Below are 17,891 nucleotides of genomic sequence, written 5' to 3'. Positions count from 1 at the left end.
ATCTGCCAATTTCCATCCTTTTTGGATAATTACTTCGAGGTGCATCTTTTCTTTGTCTTATAGTGTAAATTGAACATATATTTGTTTCACTTTGTCTGTAAGTGAATTCCTAGTAACTCCATCCCTCAGATTTTGTAGAAAACTTTATCATTACGAAAATCAGATTGTGGATTGCAAGTTGCTGTTTGCAGCACAGAAACTTGTATACATTCTTTGGCAGTCAGAATGTAGAATATTTTTTATTTAACTATGTTTCAGGATACATTCATGATCTAGCTGTTTTCTGCAATTGAGGATATAAAATAGCAGTCCTGTTAGTAAAGTTTCTACAAATCAGTTAAATTCTAGAGAAACAACAAAAAATGTCACCGAAAGCCATCTGAATATTCCAAATGGTTTCCACTTGGCAGTCACCCAGTTACTGTTCAAAATTTGATGCAGTAGCACTGCTCCAGTTGTTCTGTCATTTCCATTGCAGTGAAAAACCGATGTGAGCACTAGACACTACCTCACTCAGCTGCTGCTTGTCAGCAGACAATACGAGATCTATTAGAAAAGTATGCAACCTTTGGCCGGGGAAAGAAAAACTGGCTTACATGTAGTGTTGAACACCTAATCACCCTCAGAGTAGTTCTCTTGGGACTCCACACACTTCTTTCAGCAGTGCCGCTATTCTGGGAAGCATGGTGAAAAACCCTGTTTTGGAGTGTAGTTCAGCTTGACTGTCATTGCTGCCATAATGCCTTCTCTTGTCTGAAATCACCTTTCAATGGCCTCTTCTTCTTTCTCTACCAGAAATCACAGGGGGCATACAAAGAGAGTAAGCAATCTGTTGAAGTATGTATAGGGATATGGTTTTTCACCAAAAGGTCTGAATCAAGTGCGATGAATATGCTGGAGCATTGTCATGATGGAGGTGCCAATTTCCTGTTGACTTTAAGTCCAATCTCTTGCGCCATGCAGCATCAAAAAAAAAAAACCTTAATCATTAGTGTCATGCAATATTTTGTGTAATGTCATTTCTTGTACAGACATCTTTTATTAACCTGACACGTTCCACATCATTACGAAGTGTCGTATTCATGATCTATGGAACAAGTATTAATCTAATCTAATCTAATCTACTCTTTTTTTGATTGTTTGACCATGTGGTGCATCATTGTGGTATACAACACCATGGGAGTCAAAGAAAGCAATCAGTATTGACTTTGACATTGCTGTGTGCATGGTAGGCCTCTTTAGTCTTCTTGATGAGGAATGCTTCCCCTGTGATGACAGGGATTTCGTTTCTGGGTCATACCTGTACACCCGGGTGGGCTCGACAGAAGACTCGACTTTTTAACTCTCTGGATGACTGACTGGGCCCTTTGGTCCTCTATGGCGATCTAAATACTGACAGCGGAGAGGGTGTTGGTGATGCGTTTCTTATGAGTCTGTCTTTGGCCTCTATTGATCTTCTCGCAGCCTCTTTGCCGCTTCGCATGCTGGCGGCATCTTACGCCAGCACGCCGATTCCGATGTTATTTCTGTATGGAGATAGCTTGAACCCTGAGGAAGACCATAAGCTACTTTAGAAAGTTGTATCTTTTTGAGTATTATTACCATTTTTAAATATGTATGTGTGAGTGACATGCAGATGACACTGTTGCAATGGTTGGTGGCTCTTAGTGCCTATAGATTATTCTGTGACAGTGCAAATCCAATGTTATTGTGCACATGGTTCATGATATTGAGTTCCTCCATCACCTGGCACAGCTGTAGAATTATAGTAGAGGTACAAAATAAAATCAAACAATAAGCCTGAGAACCATATTTAAAATTATTATTATAAGCCTGTAACCTCCCCCTCACTTACCGACCTTAATGGCAGTGAAAAATTAAACCGCGTGTACCTAATGGAAATTTGGGAAAAGCAATCGTCACCGAAGTTAATCTGTCGCTAAAGAGGGAGGAAAGGGTTACATCTAAATGAAAGGAAAAATGCAAATGAAACTGGTGGAAATTAATTTTGAAAAGGGATAAAGTTAATAAAGAAAGTAAATGTGCGGCCGTTACGTTAACAATTAACTAGCGGTAATTAGATATTTGAGATTTGGGGAAATTACGGTTGCCAGTCCTATGAACAATTACTATAGTAACTGAAAAAGAGAGGTTATTACACATATAATTAGCACTAGAAGTGTGGCAACTGAAGGTTGACACATGTTGTGTGAAAACTGAGTGTTTGTCAGAAGTAATAAATTTCGCTACACTTTGACTTAATTTAGCAAAAGAATTAATAAAACTGGAAAACTGAAAGCTAATTTAATGACTGAAATTAATAGTGAACTTTGTTTCTGAAGCACTACAAAGCCAATAAAATTCAATAAAAGAAGGTTAGTCTTGGGCTACCTCAACAATCATTTCAAAAGCTACTTGAATCTATGCAATTTAGAAATAAGAGATTTAACTTTGAACTTGAATTAAATGAGTCTGAACAATTAACAATAGTAAATTTTAGTACGTACCAAGCTGAGCTGCAGCCACAGGTAAGCTAAAATATGGTAACGAAACTCCCACTCTTAATTTGTGCTTGTGTAATCTAAATATCGTAGCCAGCTATGAATACTTTAACTGAACTTTGAAATTAAAGCACTGAAATGGAATGATATTACTTCAATGCTGGCGTTTGAATTTCAACGACACTCGAGTTCCTTTCAGGAAAAGGAAGGGACCCTGCTTGGTGATGCAATTGGGACAATGAGCAACAAAGGTTCATGTTAAGTTGCTGTAATTTTGTGATTTGAATAGTTTGGAAAGCTGAGGTCTGCCATACAGTTCTAAAACCTTACGTGCTTCCAGTCTTCCCTTGTTGGTTGATTGAAGGTTTGAAGCCATCGATCGAGGAGGTGGCGACAGTCACTCATTGTCGGCCGTCGCTGTTGCAGAAGCTGGATGTTGGCGCGCCTTCTTCTCGACATGGTCACCAGGTGAAACGGGCTCTTGATGTGCGCCAGCTAATGCTTCCCGTCCACGAGACCGTGTCTGAAACTAACATAGCAAGTCGAGCGCAATTACATGCTGCCAAATCCCGAAAGTGCGGCAACTCGGGGGAGTGTCACACAACACACCTGCTCCACTGCCCTCCTCCATCCAGACGTTCTCTCTGCCCACGCTCCACGTGGCAGAGTTAACACTACCGAAGATCCTAAACACTTTGGTTCTCCACACAACCTATCGATGTATTCGTTCGATAGCATAGTTTTCCCTAGGCCAGACCCAGCGTATAAATACAAATAATATTCACAAAACAAACCAATTATAAATTGACATAAATGCATATATATACAAATAGTAAAACAATGACAATATACAAAGACACAGAAATGTTATATCTTCAGGTAACAAAATAAGGAAAAAAAATTGCAGTGCAATAGATTGAAATGGAGGATATGCATTACAAGCCTCGCAAATGTAAGTCAGATGTAGTGTGTAGTTCAAGAAAAGATCTCAGGCTGTGAAAGATTTTCAAATCCAACAATCCTCAGAGCAGTCTCATGTCCACCAGGACCTGGATGCACATCATCAGGTGGCCTGAAGAACTACAGAGATAGAACAGTCACAGGCCCTTTGCATTTTAGATGCTGAGCATCACACATCTTTTAAGGCTTCCGAGATACTTGAAGACTCACAATGATGGCATCATTTAAGGGCTGTATGACAAACAGAGACTTTTACCTTTGCATGTAGAATATGGGAGGCTATTGGTGAGGTTGCAAATGATTATGTTCTATTAGTTGACTATGTTAATCACAAATTAGTCATCATAGGTGGATGAATAAACAATGTAGGCACTGTAATACATTAAAATGGAAGAGAGAAATGGTTGGTTTGTGTTTCTCTGGTGGCAAAATCTCACATCCAGCTCTAGATGAGCTGGAGAAACCCCTAAAACTCTACTTCTGCATAAATGTAATGAATCAAGGCATTTAAAAAATATATAATTAGAAAATATAATTCATGCTTTCAGATTCAACATACAGCAAAATCATAGTAAGACTTTCATTACATACCCACATACTAGCACTGCATACATCTTTTATGCATACGTGTTTACACCACCATATTCACAGACATCTCATAAAATTACTAGCTTACTTGTTGACCATCATTTATCATTAAAAAGTATTTATATCTGAAGGAAGCAGCAGGTAATTGTACATTTATAACATAGTTAATAGTATTAATACTAAGATGTTTTACAGGTAATGCAGTTATCTATAATGAAGTACCACCACAAAAAAGTTGCACTCACACATCCAGTTAGATCTTGATAAGATTTCAAAATGGCACAGAGAGTGGAAGCTTGCTTTAGACGTACAGCAATTTAAAATTGTGTGTCTCATAAAACAAAAAATGCAGTATCCTGTGAGTACATCAGTGAGTCACAACATGAATTAGTCAATTTGTATTGATATCTGTGTTTAACAATGTTTGAAGATCTGAAATGGGATGATTGCATAGGCACATTCATAGGTAAAGCAGGTGACAGATCTTGGTTGTTGGTAGTTTACTGGGAAAATGCACTCTGTGTACAAAGGAGATGATTTACAAAACACTTTTTCATGCCTTATTAGAAATTAACTCAAAGTTTGTGTGACCTACACCAAGCAAGGGTAAAAGACAGTGTTGAAAATATACTAAGTAGGACAGCATGAATGATCACAGGTTTGTTTGACTCTGGGAGACCAACACATAAATGCTGAAAAGTCTAAATTGTCATAAGCTTGAAGATAGATGCCAAATTCTCCACATAAGTTTACTTGCAAAATGTCAAGAACCAGTTTTAAGAACATATCACTCATGTAGTGATTGCAAGGCGAGGTTAGACTAATCACATTATATACGGAGGAATTTCAGTAGTTTTCCTTCCGGTACTCCATACGAAAATAGAGGTGGAAGAATCCTTAACATGTAGTACGATGGGAAGTCACCTTTGCCAGACACTTTAGTTATTTGCAGAATAGATAAAAGACAGATGCTGTGTGGGAAGGAGAAAACTCCTGCCACAACAAATAAAATACCATATATATATATATATATATCTGTGTGTGTGTGTGTGTGTGTGTGTGTGTGTGTGTGTGTGTGAGCGCGCGCGAGAGTATATACCTATCCTTTTTTCCCCCTAAGGTAAGTCTTTCCGCTCCTGGGATTGGAATGACTCCTTACCCACTCCCTTAAAACCCACATCCTTTCATCTTTCCTTTTCCTTCCCTCTTTCCTGATGAAGCAGCCATCGGTTGCAAAAGCTCGAAATTCTGTGTGTGTTCGTGCGTTTTATTTGTTGTGCCTATCTACCGGCGCTTTCCCGCTTGGTAAGTCTTGGAATCTTTGTTTTTAATATATTTTTCCCATGTGGAAGTTTCTTTCTATTTTATTTACATCATCATCATCATCATCATATATATATATATATATATATATATATATATATATATATATATATTAAAAACACAGATTCCAAGACTTACCAAGCGGGAAAGCGTCGGCAGACAGGCACATGAACAAAACGCACAAACACACACACAGAATTACTAGCTTTCGCAACCGATGGTTGCTTCTTCACGAAGGAGAGGGAAAGACGAAAGGATGTGGGTTTTAAGGGAGAGGGTAAGGAGTCATTCCAATCCCGGGAGCGGAAAGACTTCCCTTAGGGGAAAAAAAGGACAGGTGTACACTTGTGCGCACACACACACACACACACACACACACACACACACACACACACACACACATATCCATCCGCACATACACAGACACAAACACAAAGTTTGCCGAAGTAATCCCATTCCTGATGTCCAGGCGGAGCTTCAAGGAATCCTCAGAACCTTAGGCCCCCTACAAAACCTTTCACCTGACTCCATCAAACTCCTCACCCCACCGTCACCTCGCACTCCTACCTTCTACCTACTTCCGAAAATTCACAAACCCAAACATCCTGGCCGCCCCATTGTAGCTGGTTACCAAGCCCCCACAGAACGTATCTCTGCCTACGTAGATCAACACCTTCAACCCATTACATGCAGTCTCCCATCCTTCATCAAAGACACCAACCACTTTCTCGAACGCCTGGAATCCGTACCCAGTCTGTTACCCCCAGAAACCATCCTGGTAACCATTGATGCCACTTCCCTATACACAAATATCCCGCACGTCCAGGGCCTCGCTGCAATGGAGCACTTCCTTTCACGCCAATCACCTGCCACCCTACCTAAAACCTCTTTCCTCGTCACCTTAGCCAGCTTCATCCTGACCCACAACTTCTTCACTTTTGAAGGCCAGACATACCAACAATTAAAGGGAACAGCCATGGGTACCAGGATGGCCCCCTCGTATGCCAACCTATTTATGGGTCGCTTAGAGGAAGCCTTCTTGGTTACCCAAGCCTGCCAACCCAAAGTTTGGTACAGATTTATTGATGACATCTTCATGATCTGGACTCACAGTGAAGAACAACTCCAGAATTTCCTCTCCAACCTCAACTCCTTTGGTTCCATCAGATTCACCTGGTCCTACTCCAAATCCCATGCCACTTTCCTAGACGTTGACCTCCATCTGTCCAATGGCCAGCTGCACACATCCGTCCACATCAAACCCACCAACAAGCAACAGTACCTTCATTATGACAGCTGCCACCCATTCCATATCAAACGGTCCCTTCCCTACAGCCTAGGCCTTCGTGGCAAACGAATCTGCTCCAGTCCTGAATCCCTCGACCATTACACCAACAACCTGAAAACAGCTTTCGCATCCCGCAACTACCCTCCCAACCTGGTACAGAAGCAGATAACCAGAGCCACTTCCTCATCCCCTCAAACCCAGATCCTCTCACAGAAGAACCCCAAAAGTGCCCCACTTGTAACAGAATACTTCCCGGGACTGGATCAGACCTTGAATGTGGCTCTCCAGCAGGGATACGCCTTCCTAAAATCCTGCCCCGAAATGAGATCCATCCTTCATGAAATCCTCCCCACTCCACCAAGAGTGTCTTTCCGGCGTCCACCTAACCTTCGTAACCTCTTGGTTCATCCCTATGAAATCCCCAAACCACCTTCCCTACCCTCTGGCTCCTACCCTTGCAACCGCCCCTGGTGTAAAACCTGTCCTATGCACCCCCCCACCACCACCTACTCCAGTCCTGTAACCCGGAAGGTGTACACGATCAAAGGGAGAGCCACATGTGAAAGCACCCACGTGATTTACCAATTGACCTGCCTGCACTGTGATGCTTTCTATGTGGGAATGACCAGCAACAAACTGTCCATTCGCATGAATGGACACAGGCAGACAGTGTTTGTTGGTAATGAGGATCACCCTGTGGCTAAACATGCCTTGATGCACGGCCAGCACATCTTGGCACAGTGTTACACCGACCGAGTTATCTGGATACTTCCCACCAACACCAACCTATCCGAACTCCGGAGATGGGAACTCGCCCTTCAGTATATCCTCTCTTCTCGATATCCGCCAGGCCTCAACCTCCGCTAATTTCAAGTTGCCGCCGCTCATACCTCACCTGTCTTTCAACAACTTCTTTGCCTCTGTACTTCCGCCTCGACTGACATCTCTGCCCTTACTCTTTGCCTTTAAAAATGTCTGCTTGTGTCCGTGTATGTGCGGATGGATATGTGTGTGTGTGTGCGAGTGTACACCTGTCCTTTTTTTCCCCTAAGGGAAGTCTTTCCGCTCCCGGGATTGGAATGACTCCTTACCCTCTCCCTTAAAATCCACATCCTTTCATTTTTCCCTCTCCTTCCCTCTTTCCTGACGAAGCAACTGCCAGTTGCGAAAGCTCGTAATTCTGTGTGTGTGTTTTGTTCATGTGCCTGTCTGCCGGCGCTTTCCCGCTTGGTAAGTCTTGGAATCTTTGTTTTTAATATATTTTTCCCATGTGGAAGTTTCTTTCTGTTTTATATATATATATATATACATATACATATATATATATATATATATATATATATATATATATATATATATATATATATATATATATATATATATATATATATATATATATATCCTGGAATCCTTACCCAGTCTGTTACCCCCGGAAGCCATCCTTGTAACCATTGATGCCACTTCCCTATACACAAATATCCCGCACGTCCAGGGCCTCGCTGCAATGGAGCACTTCCTTTCACGCCGATCACCTGTCACCCTACCTAAAACCTCTTTCCTCGTCACCTTAGCCAGCTTCATCCTGACCCACAGCTTCTTCACTTTTGAAGGCCAGACATACCAAAAATTAAAGGGAACAGCCATGGGTACCAGGATGGCCCCCTCGTATCCCAACCTATTTATGGGTCGCTTAGAGGAAGCCTTCTTGGTTACCCAAGCCTGCCAACCCAAAGTTTGGTACAGATTTATTGACGACATCTTCATGATCTGGACTCACAGTGAAGAACAACTCCTGAATTTCCTCTCCAACCTCAACCCCTTTGGTTCCATCATATTCACCTGGTCCTACTCCAAATCCATGCCACTTTCCTAGACGTTGACCTCCATCTGTCCAATGGCCAGCTTCACACATCCATCCACATCAAACCCACCAACAAACAACAGTACCTCCATTATGACATCTGCCACCCATTCCATATCAAACGGTCCCTTCCCTACAGCCTAGGCCCTCGAGGCAAACGAATCTGCTCCAGTTCTGAATCCCTGAACCATTACACCAACAACCTGAAATCACCTTTCGCATCCCGCAACTACCCTCCCGACCTGGTACAGAAGCAAATAACCAGAGCCACTTCCTCATCCCCTCAAACCCAGAACCTCTCACAGAAGAACCCTAAAAGTGCCCCACTTGCAACAGGATACTTCTCGGGACTGGATCAGACTCTGAATGTGGTTCTCCAGCAAGGATATGACTTCCTAAAATCCTGCCCTGAAATGAGATCCATCCTTCATGAAATCCTCCCCACTCCACCAAGAGTGTCTTTCCGCCAACCACCTAACCTTCGTAACCTCTTGGTTCATCCCTATGAAATCCCCAAACCACCTCCCCTACCCTCTGGCTCCTACCCTTGTAACTGCGCCCGGTGTAAAACCTGTCCTATGCACCCTCCCACCACCACCTACTCCAGTCCTGTAACCCGGAAGTTGATCACGATCAAAGGAAGAGCCATGTGTGAAAGCACCCACGTGATTTACAAACTGACCTGCCTACAATGTGACGCTTTCTATGTGGGAATGACCAGCAACAAACTGTCCATTCACATGAATGGACACAGGCAGACAGTGTTTGTTGGTAATGAGGATCCCCTGTGGCTAAACATGCCTTGGTGCACGGCCAGCACATCTTGGCACAGTGTTACACCGTCCGGGTTATCTGGATACTTCCCACCAACACCAACCTATATGAACTCCGGAGATGGGAACTTGCCCTTCAATATATCCACCAGGCCTCAATCTCCGCTAATTTCAAGTTGCCGCCACTCATACCTCACCTGTCATTCAACATCATCTTTGCCTCCACACTTCCGCCTTGACCTACATCTCTGCCCATACTCTTTGCCTTTACAAATGTCTGCTTGTGTCTGTGTATGTATGGATGGATATGCGTGTATATGTGTGTGCACGAGTATATACCTATCCTTTTTTCCCCCTAAGGTAAGTCTTTCCGCTCCCGGGATTGGAATGACTCCTTATCCTCTCCCTTAAAACCCACATCCTTTCATCTTTCCTTTTCCTTCCCTCTTTCCTGACGAAGCAGCCGCCGGTTGCGAAAGCTAGAAATTTTGTGTGTGTGTTATTTTATTGTGCCTGTCTACCGGCGCTTTCTCGCTTGGTAAGTCTTGGAATCTTCCCATCTTATGATATGAATATAATAGAGGAAAACATTCCACGTGGGAAAAATATATCTAAAAACAAAAATGATGGGACTTACCAAACAAAAGCGCTGGCAGGTCGATAGACACACAAACATACACACAAAATTCAAGCTTTCGCAACCAACGGTTGCTTCTTCAGGAAAGAGGGAAGGAGAGGGAAAGACGAAAGGATGTGGGTTTTAAGGGAGAGGGTAAAGAGTCATTCCAATCCTGGGAGCGGAAAGACTTACCTTTAGGGGAAAAAAGGACAGGTATACACTCGCACGCACACACACACACACACATATCCATCCGCACATACACAGACACAAGCAGACATATGTCTGCTTGTCAAATGATTATTTTGCAATGTCAAAGAAAGATAATGGTGCATTTGAAGTCAGTGATCTAATCACTTCACTGATATAACTGCTCGTCCAATCTGAGGTCAACGTTGCCACAAAGGAAGTACTCTGTTGCTGTTCTTCAAGATCACTGATCTGCAGCAAGATGGTGATGGCCATTTCACTAATTAAAAATGATTAATTGTTAAAATTGAAGTAAAACTTTTTGCTGCTCCAGTGTGTCATTTATTTGCAAAATACACTGTGAATATAACGTTTAGATGTTTCTAAGTAGGATGCAGGAAGGGATTTCAGGTATATGTCACGTTAGTAAATTTTGCAGACAACGATTTTGCATTTACAACAATGACATCTGCATAAGTTGACTTAAACTAGCAGATCACCCATTTATTAATTCATTCAAAGCCAAATAAATGGAAGCTTAGGTCCTCACACTGTTTAGTCTAACTTTTGAAAACAATTCACAGTTAGATGTTCAGAACAATTTGTCAATTTCCGCTTGTAGGTCTGTATTGCTCAAACAGTTCGATTTAATATATCAACAAAATTAATCAGTTTGGAAAATATAATGCAACTGGATAGATAAAAAGTCTACTCGTCTAGCAGTGACAGGAGAAAACACATAAAGGTATTGAAATTTGCGAGCTTTTACAGCCAGTGGTGCCTTCTTCTGGCAGAAGGTTTGAAGGCGAGGGGAGAGGAGTGATGGAAAAGGACTGATGAGGGTTAGGAAATGGGGAGAGTTTGGAAAAGTTGCCCAGAAACTCAGGTTAATCAAGACTTTACCAGACAGGATGAGAAGGAAAGATAATCATTGGCAACAGGACCGAGGTTTTCAAATTCTGGTGTTTTCTCCTGCCACTGCTTGATGAGTAGATTTTTTATCTATCCAATTACATTAAACAGTTCAGTTTGCTGCTCAAATAAATCACAATGTAATAGAGCCTTCACAGTGTGTTTGCTTCACGTTATTGATTGTTCGGCAAGTTTCAGCTTCTTCTTCTTCTTCTTCCTGCATTTATGCAAAAATCTGGAAGTATCATCTCTCTTGTATGGGTCTGGGTTCTTCTCCAGAGCATTCACCATATACGCCTCCTCTTCTGCATCAGTCTTTGAAATAAATCTTCTTCTCACAGTCTCAGTGATTGTCGCAACAATGCTGCTGAAATCATCTTCTAGAATGTTCCATGTTCTACTCGCCTCTCCCTGAAATTTTAAATCATTATCTGTTTCAAGACACTATAGCTGATAGCTTCCAAACTTCTCCATTTTTCACCTCAAAAGAAACTGTTCTTTCCACAAACTAATTAAATTTTCGCAAATTTACTCTCTTCCTTATGCCAACCATCCTAATGCTTCTTAGACTTGTCATTAAACATGATCGCTCATCAGCTGTTACTTCCTTCCTAATAATTTTTTTTTGTTACACAGATGAAATATTTCCTACCGGCCCAAAGAATCCAAAAATACGCAGAGTAACTATATATGATTACATAGAGAACAACAACATTACTAATTTACATAACAATTATACAATGCATTTTTATAAAATATTACATTGTTGGGGAGGCTGTTGCATAGACATTGAAAGGGCTAAAATTTGCCCATCGCATTATCATTATTGCTGTTTATCATTGCCTGCTACTGCTGCTTGTATTACACTGAATCTCATGGCTGCCTTGCAAATGTGGATTCAGTGGGTTCAAGAGGACCATACTAAATGCCATGCAGGTGCTCCATGGCCCTCTGTAGTAGGACTAGGGAGGACAGCATGTGTTCACTCAGGCATATGCATATATCCTGAGTCAGGAATAGGCCTGTTTTCAGTATCCAGATGGGCTACACAATGATGCCTGGAGCACAACAGACTGTCAGTAAGATGACCATTGTTGCACCATGAAAAGTCTGTTGTGTACATCTTGTTGTACTACTTTTCAATGAGAACTGAAGAAATTCAAAACTGCTTTCTCTTTGTCAGTCCAGGAATATTCCAGGCTGATTCCTGTGAATCTTTCCCAATCCCAGCATATGCTCTCTGTCTATTGATCTCATTGTTGGTGGGATGCTCTTCTTTCTTTTCTCTTAAGTTCAAGATTGCATTCTCAGTCTGAGTGTAGATGTGTATTAACATGTAGGCTGATAATTTTGAATGCTAATTTTTCGTTGTATTCTCTCCAGTTCTCTCATTTTTATTACTGATACCAATACAATTACTTCTCATACTTCTAATATTTAAGTACTTTGTTAGTATTGATAAGAATTCTACAAATATATTCTTCTTTGAAAAATGACTTTAAGTGTACCTGATAGAGAATGCAGAACTTTTCTTTTCTAGGTAGTGAGGAGTTGCTGAAAGATGTTGCAGAATTTCTTTGCAATCATTTTGCTGACCCACGAATAGTAAATGCTGGTTCAAAAGACACATTAATACAAGCTCTGGCAAGCTTCGTTTCCCAGTCACACACGTTGCAGTGTCTGGAGTTAGTACCAGAAAGCAGGTATGTTTGTCACATTGATGTCAGAAAGTGATGATGCATTTTGGTAAATGAGAAGTATTGTGCTTGCTGTTGCAGGCTGATTTGTGCTTCAGTGCAAACTTGATAGGATGTTGCTCAGCGTATTTAAAAAGTTGAAAATTAATGCTGACACAGCAAGGAGTTTTCATCAATGTTTTAGGATTTCTTTGAGTGTATAAAGGGAGGAGCTGAAGAAATGTGAAGAGCTTAAGGAAGCTTATTCCTTGAACCAGCATAGTTCAGTCAAAATACTGGGTATTTTCTAATTCCAATGCTCTCATGTTAGTGGTAGGTACATATTGCTGGCAGCAAGCTTCGTTATTATTCAAATGAGGTAATAGTGTAGCCCATTAATTTTGACAGTTTTGAAAACTACTGTTTATTAACACTTCATTATAAATAGGCCTCCATTCTTACAATGTGTATGTCTATATCTATATCTATACTCTGCAAACCACCATGAAGTGCATAGCAGGGGTAGGGCACAACATTCTAGTTGTACCTATTACATTTGTTAGTTACTAGTGTAGTTACATAAATAGCAAGCCAGCAGCAGTATATTAACAATTACTACTTAGCATAACATAGAAAGCAGTAATCTTTGTCAGTGAAGTGTGTTTCCAACTTCGTTATGTTCTTTTATAACCTGTGCAAGTACTAATAACTAACACAGCATAAAGAACTACATTCTAAGTGCTGTTTCTGCCTGTTAATACAGCTTGGCTTGATCTACATCACTAAAAGTCCTCCTTCAAAGTAGAACATATAGAACAGAATGAATGAAAAATGGAGGAATTAATGAACTGTGGTGCAGTTAGATACTGTGTTTTGCATTAATATGTTGTTTTCAGGAACAGATTACTGCTGTGCTATGTGTTTGTCTCTCATCAAAATTCTAAATATGTTGCACTCTTCATATGATTTTTTTATTCTTCTTCTGATATGCTTGTCACGTAAGCTATTTCGTACACCTTTAATTGTGGGTTTCCTAATGATATGTTGTGCATTAGCTTTGCTTTCTACTGTGATTTTAGTTTTGGTATGTCCATCACCTGTATCAGCTTCAAGAGAAATACTGTTTCATTTGGATTCTGTCCTTAATTCCAAGCTTACTGAAAATGAAAGAAGAGACAAACTTAGGATGATTTTCAGTTGGCGATCAGTTATTAAAGATTTTTATGAGATCATGGTACTTTGTGTTATCTATTTCAATGGAATACAAACAATGTGAGAAGTTATGGAAACATAACTATTCAACCTTTCTAGGTTTCACATGATGTGTTATTGCATGACATGGACTAATGTAGAAAAAAAATTAGAGTTTTGTTGATTTCAGGGCGTCAATCACTGTACCACAATGATAATTTTTCTTTTTTTTCTTTTTGTTTTTTCATAATAAGTAAACAAAAAGCAGCTCCTCATTTGCAATTTAATTGCAAACTACAGTCTTTTCCACAGTTGTCCACATTTCTGAAAATTTCTTGTGCACAAATTAGATTTCTTTACAACAAAAAACCACAAGCACTGTGAACATTTGAGTTGGAGTGTAACAGTAGTGGTTGCATCTGAAGGTGGCATACATGTCCTAACACAAATCTGGAGCAGAATTAGCCATCTAATGAAATTATTTCATTTATAACTTGATTTCATTTCAACTTTGAGTAGTGCTATGCAGATATCCTAAGACCTGTATCCTAAAGATAAGTCTGTCCAGAATAGGGGAAATTGCAGCAGTCTATCCTTTTCGTAATACTGGTGTTAAAAAGCCAACAGTGTGTTTATGTTGTTTTGAGAGTGCTTTAATCTATAACTAAAATCTGTTCAAAAATATTTCTGATTCACCATACCATCCTTCAGTGCTACATGTAGGAGATATTTCAAGAACAAAAGATGTAAAATTTGCAATTTTATCACTTTCTTGTGATCAGGTTGTTGCTAATTTTTAGATCAAACATTTTGAAGGATATTATTCCCTACATCCTTTTCCATGTTGATTTTTGTCAGTGTTCTCCGTATCTCATTTTATGTGGTTCACACTGGTTTCTTTACTTTGTCATTAAAATCTGTATTACAGGCTTTTTGAATTTGAAGACATGTTTGTTTTACTTTTTCATATCTAGCCCAATAAATTTCTTGTTTATAAATTCTTCAGCTCCTGTAGGATTACTTTGGTACCAAAAGTGGCTTGTTTTCTGTTTAGGCAGCTGAAGAATGACATGATGTATTTTATGCACTTAAGAGCAGTCTGCATTATTATTTTTTTTCCTTTCTTGTGCTGTTGCTAATTATAACCTAATCTCTGGTGTACATAACATTGAGTATACTTTTTAAAATTAATTTTCTGTCATAATTTATGCATGGACAGTATTTTCTTTGCTAAAACTAGAGATTGATCTTTTTACTGCTTATTTTTGTCAAATGTAAACAGAATCACTTACCATTTCCATTTCAAAATACCATAGTATGTGGTTTATAATAGAGGGAAACATTCCACATGGGAAAAATATATATAAAAACAAAGATGATGTAACTTACCAAGCGAAAGCGTTGGCATGTTGATAGACACACAAAAAAACACAAACACAAAATTCAAGCTTTCGCAACCAACGGTTGTTTCGTCAGGAAAGAGGGAAGGAGAAGGAAAGACAAAAGGATGTGGGTTTTAAGGGAGAGGGTAAGGAGCGGAAAGACTTAACTTAGGTGGAAAAAAGGACAGGTATACACCCGCACACCCACACATATCCATCCACACATATACAGACCCAAGCAGACATTTGTAAAGACAAAGAATTTGAGTTTGGGCAGAGATGTCAGTCGAGGCGGAAGTACATAGGCCTCTGTACTTCCGCCTCGACTGACATCTCTGCCCAAACTCTTTGCCTTTACAAATGTTTGAGTTTGGGCAAAGATGTCTGCTTGTGTCTGTATATGTGTGGATGGATATGTGTGTGTGTGTGTGTGTGTGTGTGTGTGTGTGTGTGTGTGTGTGTGTGCGCAAGTGGATACCTGTCCTTTTCCCCCTAAGGTAAGTCTTTCCACTCCCGGGATTGGAATGACTCCTTACCCTCTCCCTTAAAACCCACATCCTTTCGTTTTCCCTCTCCTTCTCTATTTCCTGACGAAGCAACCGTTGGTTGTGAAAGCTTGAATTTTGTGTGTGTGTTTGTGTTTGTTTGTGTGTCTATCAACATGCCAACGCTTTCGCTTGGTAAGTTACATTATCTTTGTTTTTAGATATATAGTATGTTGTTTGAATCATTACAAATTGTTTGATAGTTTTTAAAAGTGGCCTTCCTTCATATCTCTCCCCTTTTTTTTTGTTTTTGTTTTTTACTTTGTCATCATCTGCTGTCATGCTACACAAATAACAGGACCCATCTATTACTACTTTTAGCATCTCATTTCCTAATGTAATTCCTACAGCAGCATACAAGTTGAATATACTCTCATTACCATCATTTTATTATTCTTGATGTTCATCCTACATTCTTTTTTAAGACTATCCATTTTGTTCAGATGCTCTTGAAAGTCCTTAACTGTCTCTGACTGAATTACAATGTCATCAACAAACTGGAAAGTTTTTAATTTCATTTATTTCTTCTCCCTGAACTTTAATTCCTTTTCCAAATTTCTCCTTGGTTTTCTGTCCTGCAAATCCTAGAACTGTCATAGAAGTTGTAGATTAATTTTCACTTTCTGTGTTTTATCCCTGACAGCTTCAGTATTTCAAAACATAAGCTTGCTTTTTTTCTTCCCCTAAAGCTACAAAGACCATAAATTCATGTTTGTCTACTTTCACCTAATGGGGCCAGTATTGCTTAGCATGTTTTACACTTATCTGGAATACAGCATGATCTTCTTCCAGCTCATCTTCTACCAGTCATTCAAATTTTCTGCGCATTAGTTGTGTTAGTATTTTGGAACCATGATTTAGTAACATTCACACTTGTCAACTCCTGTCTTCTTTGATTTTAGGATTACACCCTTCTTCATGGGGTCTAAGGGTATTTTAACTGTTTCATATATCCTGCATGCTAGATGTCTTCAACCGTAATGTGGCTATAAAACTATAACCTTTTCAGACTTTTTTTATACTACCATTGTGTTTGCAATATTTTGCAGCCAAGTCAAAATGGTGAAATCACTGCTGAGACCGTATGAAAATCGTGCTTGGGCTCAGAGTAATTGGGTATTACTGAGACTGTGGCATGGCTGTGGGTTTGCATTTAGGTACCAGAAGTCCCCACATCTGATACGGAAGATTGGTCCCAAAATGTTGCCATCAGACACTGGTCTCATTAGTCAAACAATGAGTAAGTACAGTAAGTAATTAATTTCAAAAATTTAACTGTAATGAAGAATGTAAATGAAAAGATTGTCTTATATAGATTATCTTGTTACTAAGGCAACAAAATTATGCATATAGCTAATTTGTTGGAAGAGATTAGTGGAAAAGATTTTGTTTTACAGGCCTGTGACTGAGGTGATGAAGAATGAAAATATATAAGCACATATCGCTCACTGTATGTGCTTCTTTATTAATTTGAAATTATTCCTCCTTTACACCATTTACGTTGGAGTCTGCTGAGAGTATGTTACGGGCACAAGATAGTGCAGTTATGTCTATGAGTTCTAGTTTCTCCTATCTTCATGGTCCTTATGTATGTTGACGGCAGTGTACTTATTCAGCAGCTGCTCTCAAGTACCTGTTCCCTAAATTTTCTCAATAGTGCCTCATGAAAAGGACATCTCCTTTGCTCCAGGGATTCTCATTTGAATTCATGAAGTGTCTCCTTAACACTTGTGTGCTGGTTGAACCTACTGGTAACAAACCTCATGACACACCTCTGAATCACTTTGATGTCTTTCTTTAATCTGACCTTGTAGAGATTCCAAATACTTGAGTGCTAATAAAGAATGGGTTGTCTTAGTGTTCCGTAAGTAATCTCCTTTATAGATGAGCTACACGTTCACAAAATTCTCCCAATGAAACAAAGTCGACCATTCGCCTTGTCTGCTACAAACCTGGCATGCTTATTCCATTTCATATTCATATTGCTTTGCATTACTCTTAGATATTTAATTGATGTACTGTGTCAAGCAGGGAGACTGGGTATTTGTGTTGTCTTCATCATTTCATCACCACCATCATCATT

General features: G+C 39.8%; 1 protein-coding gene across 2 annotated transcripts in view; it reads left to right on the top strand.

Annotated features, from left to right (window-relative positions):
- LOC126284497 (E3 ubiquitin-protein ligase RNF123-like) overlaps nucleotides 1–17,891 on the top strand; it is a 184,962-nt gene that overhangs the window by 133,005 nt on the left and 34,066 nt on the right. For both annotated transcript variants that reach the window (XM_049983475.1, XM_049983465.1), the window contains exons 14-15: nucleotides 12,555–12,717; nucleotides 16,858–17,048. In XM_049983475.1, coding sequence (XP_049839432.1) covers nucleotides 12,555–12,717; nucleotides 16,858–17,048 — 354 coding nt within the window. The remainder of the gene's footprint in view (nucleotides 1–12,554; nucleotides 12,718–16,857; nucleotides 17,049–17,891) is intronic.

Source organism: Schistocerca gregaria, chromosome 1, assembly GCF_023897955.1.
Source record: "Schistocerca gregaria isolate iqSchGreg1 chromosome 1, iqSchGreg1.2, whole genome shotgun sequence".
Taxonomy (NCBI): domain Eukaryota; kingdom Metazoa; phylum Arthropoda; class Insecta; order Orthoptera; family Acrididae; genus Schistocerca; species Schistocerca gregaria.
Note: the sequence above shows the minus strand (reverse complement) of the source record. Positions and strands in the feature narration are given on the sequence as shown.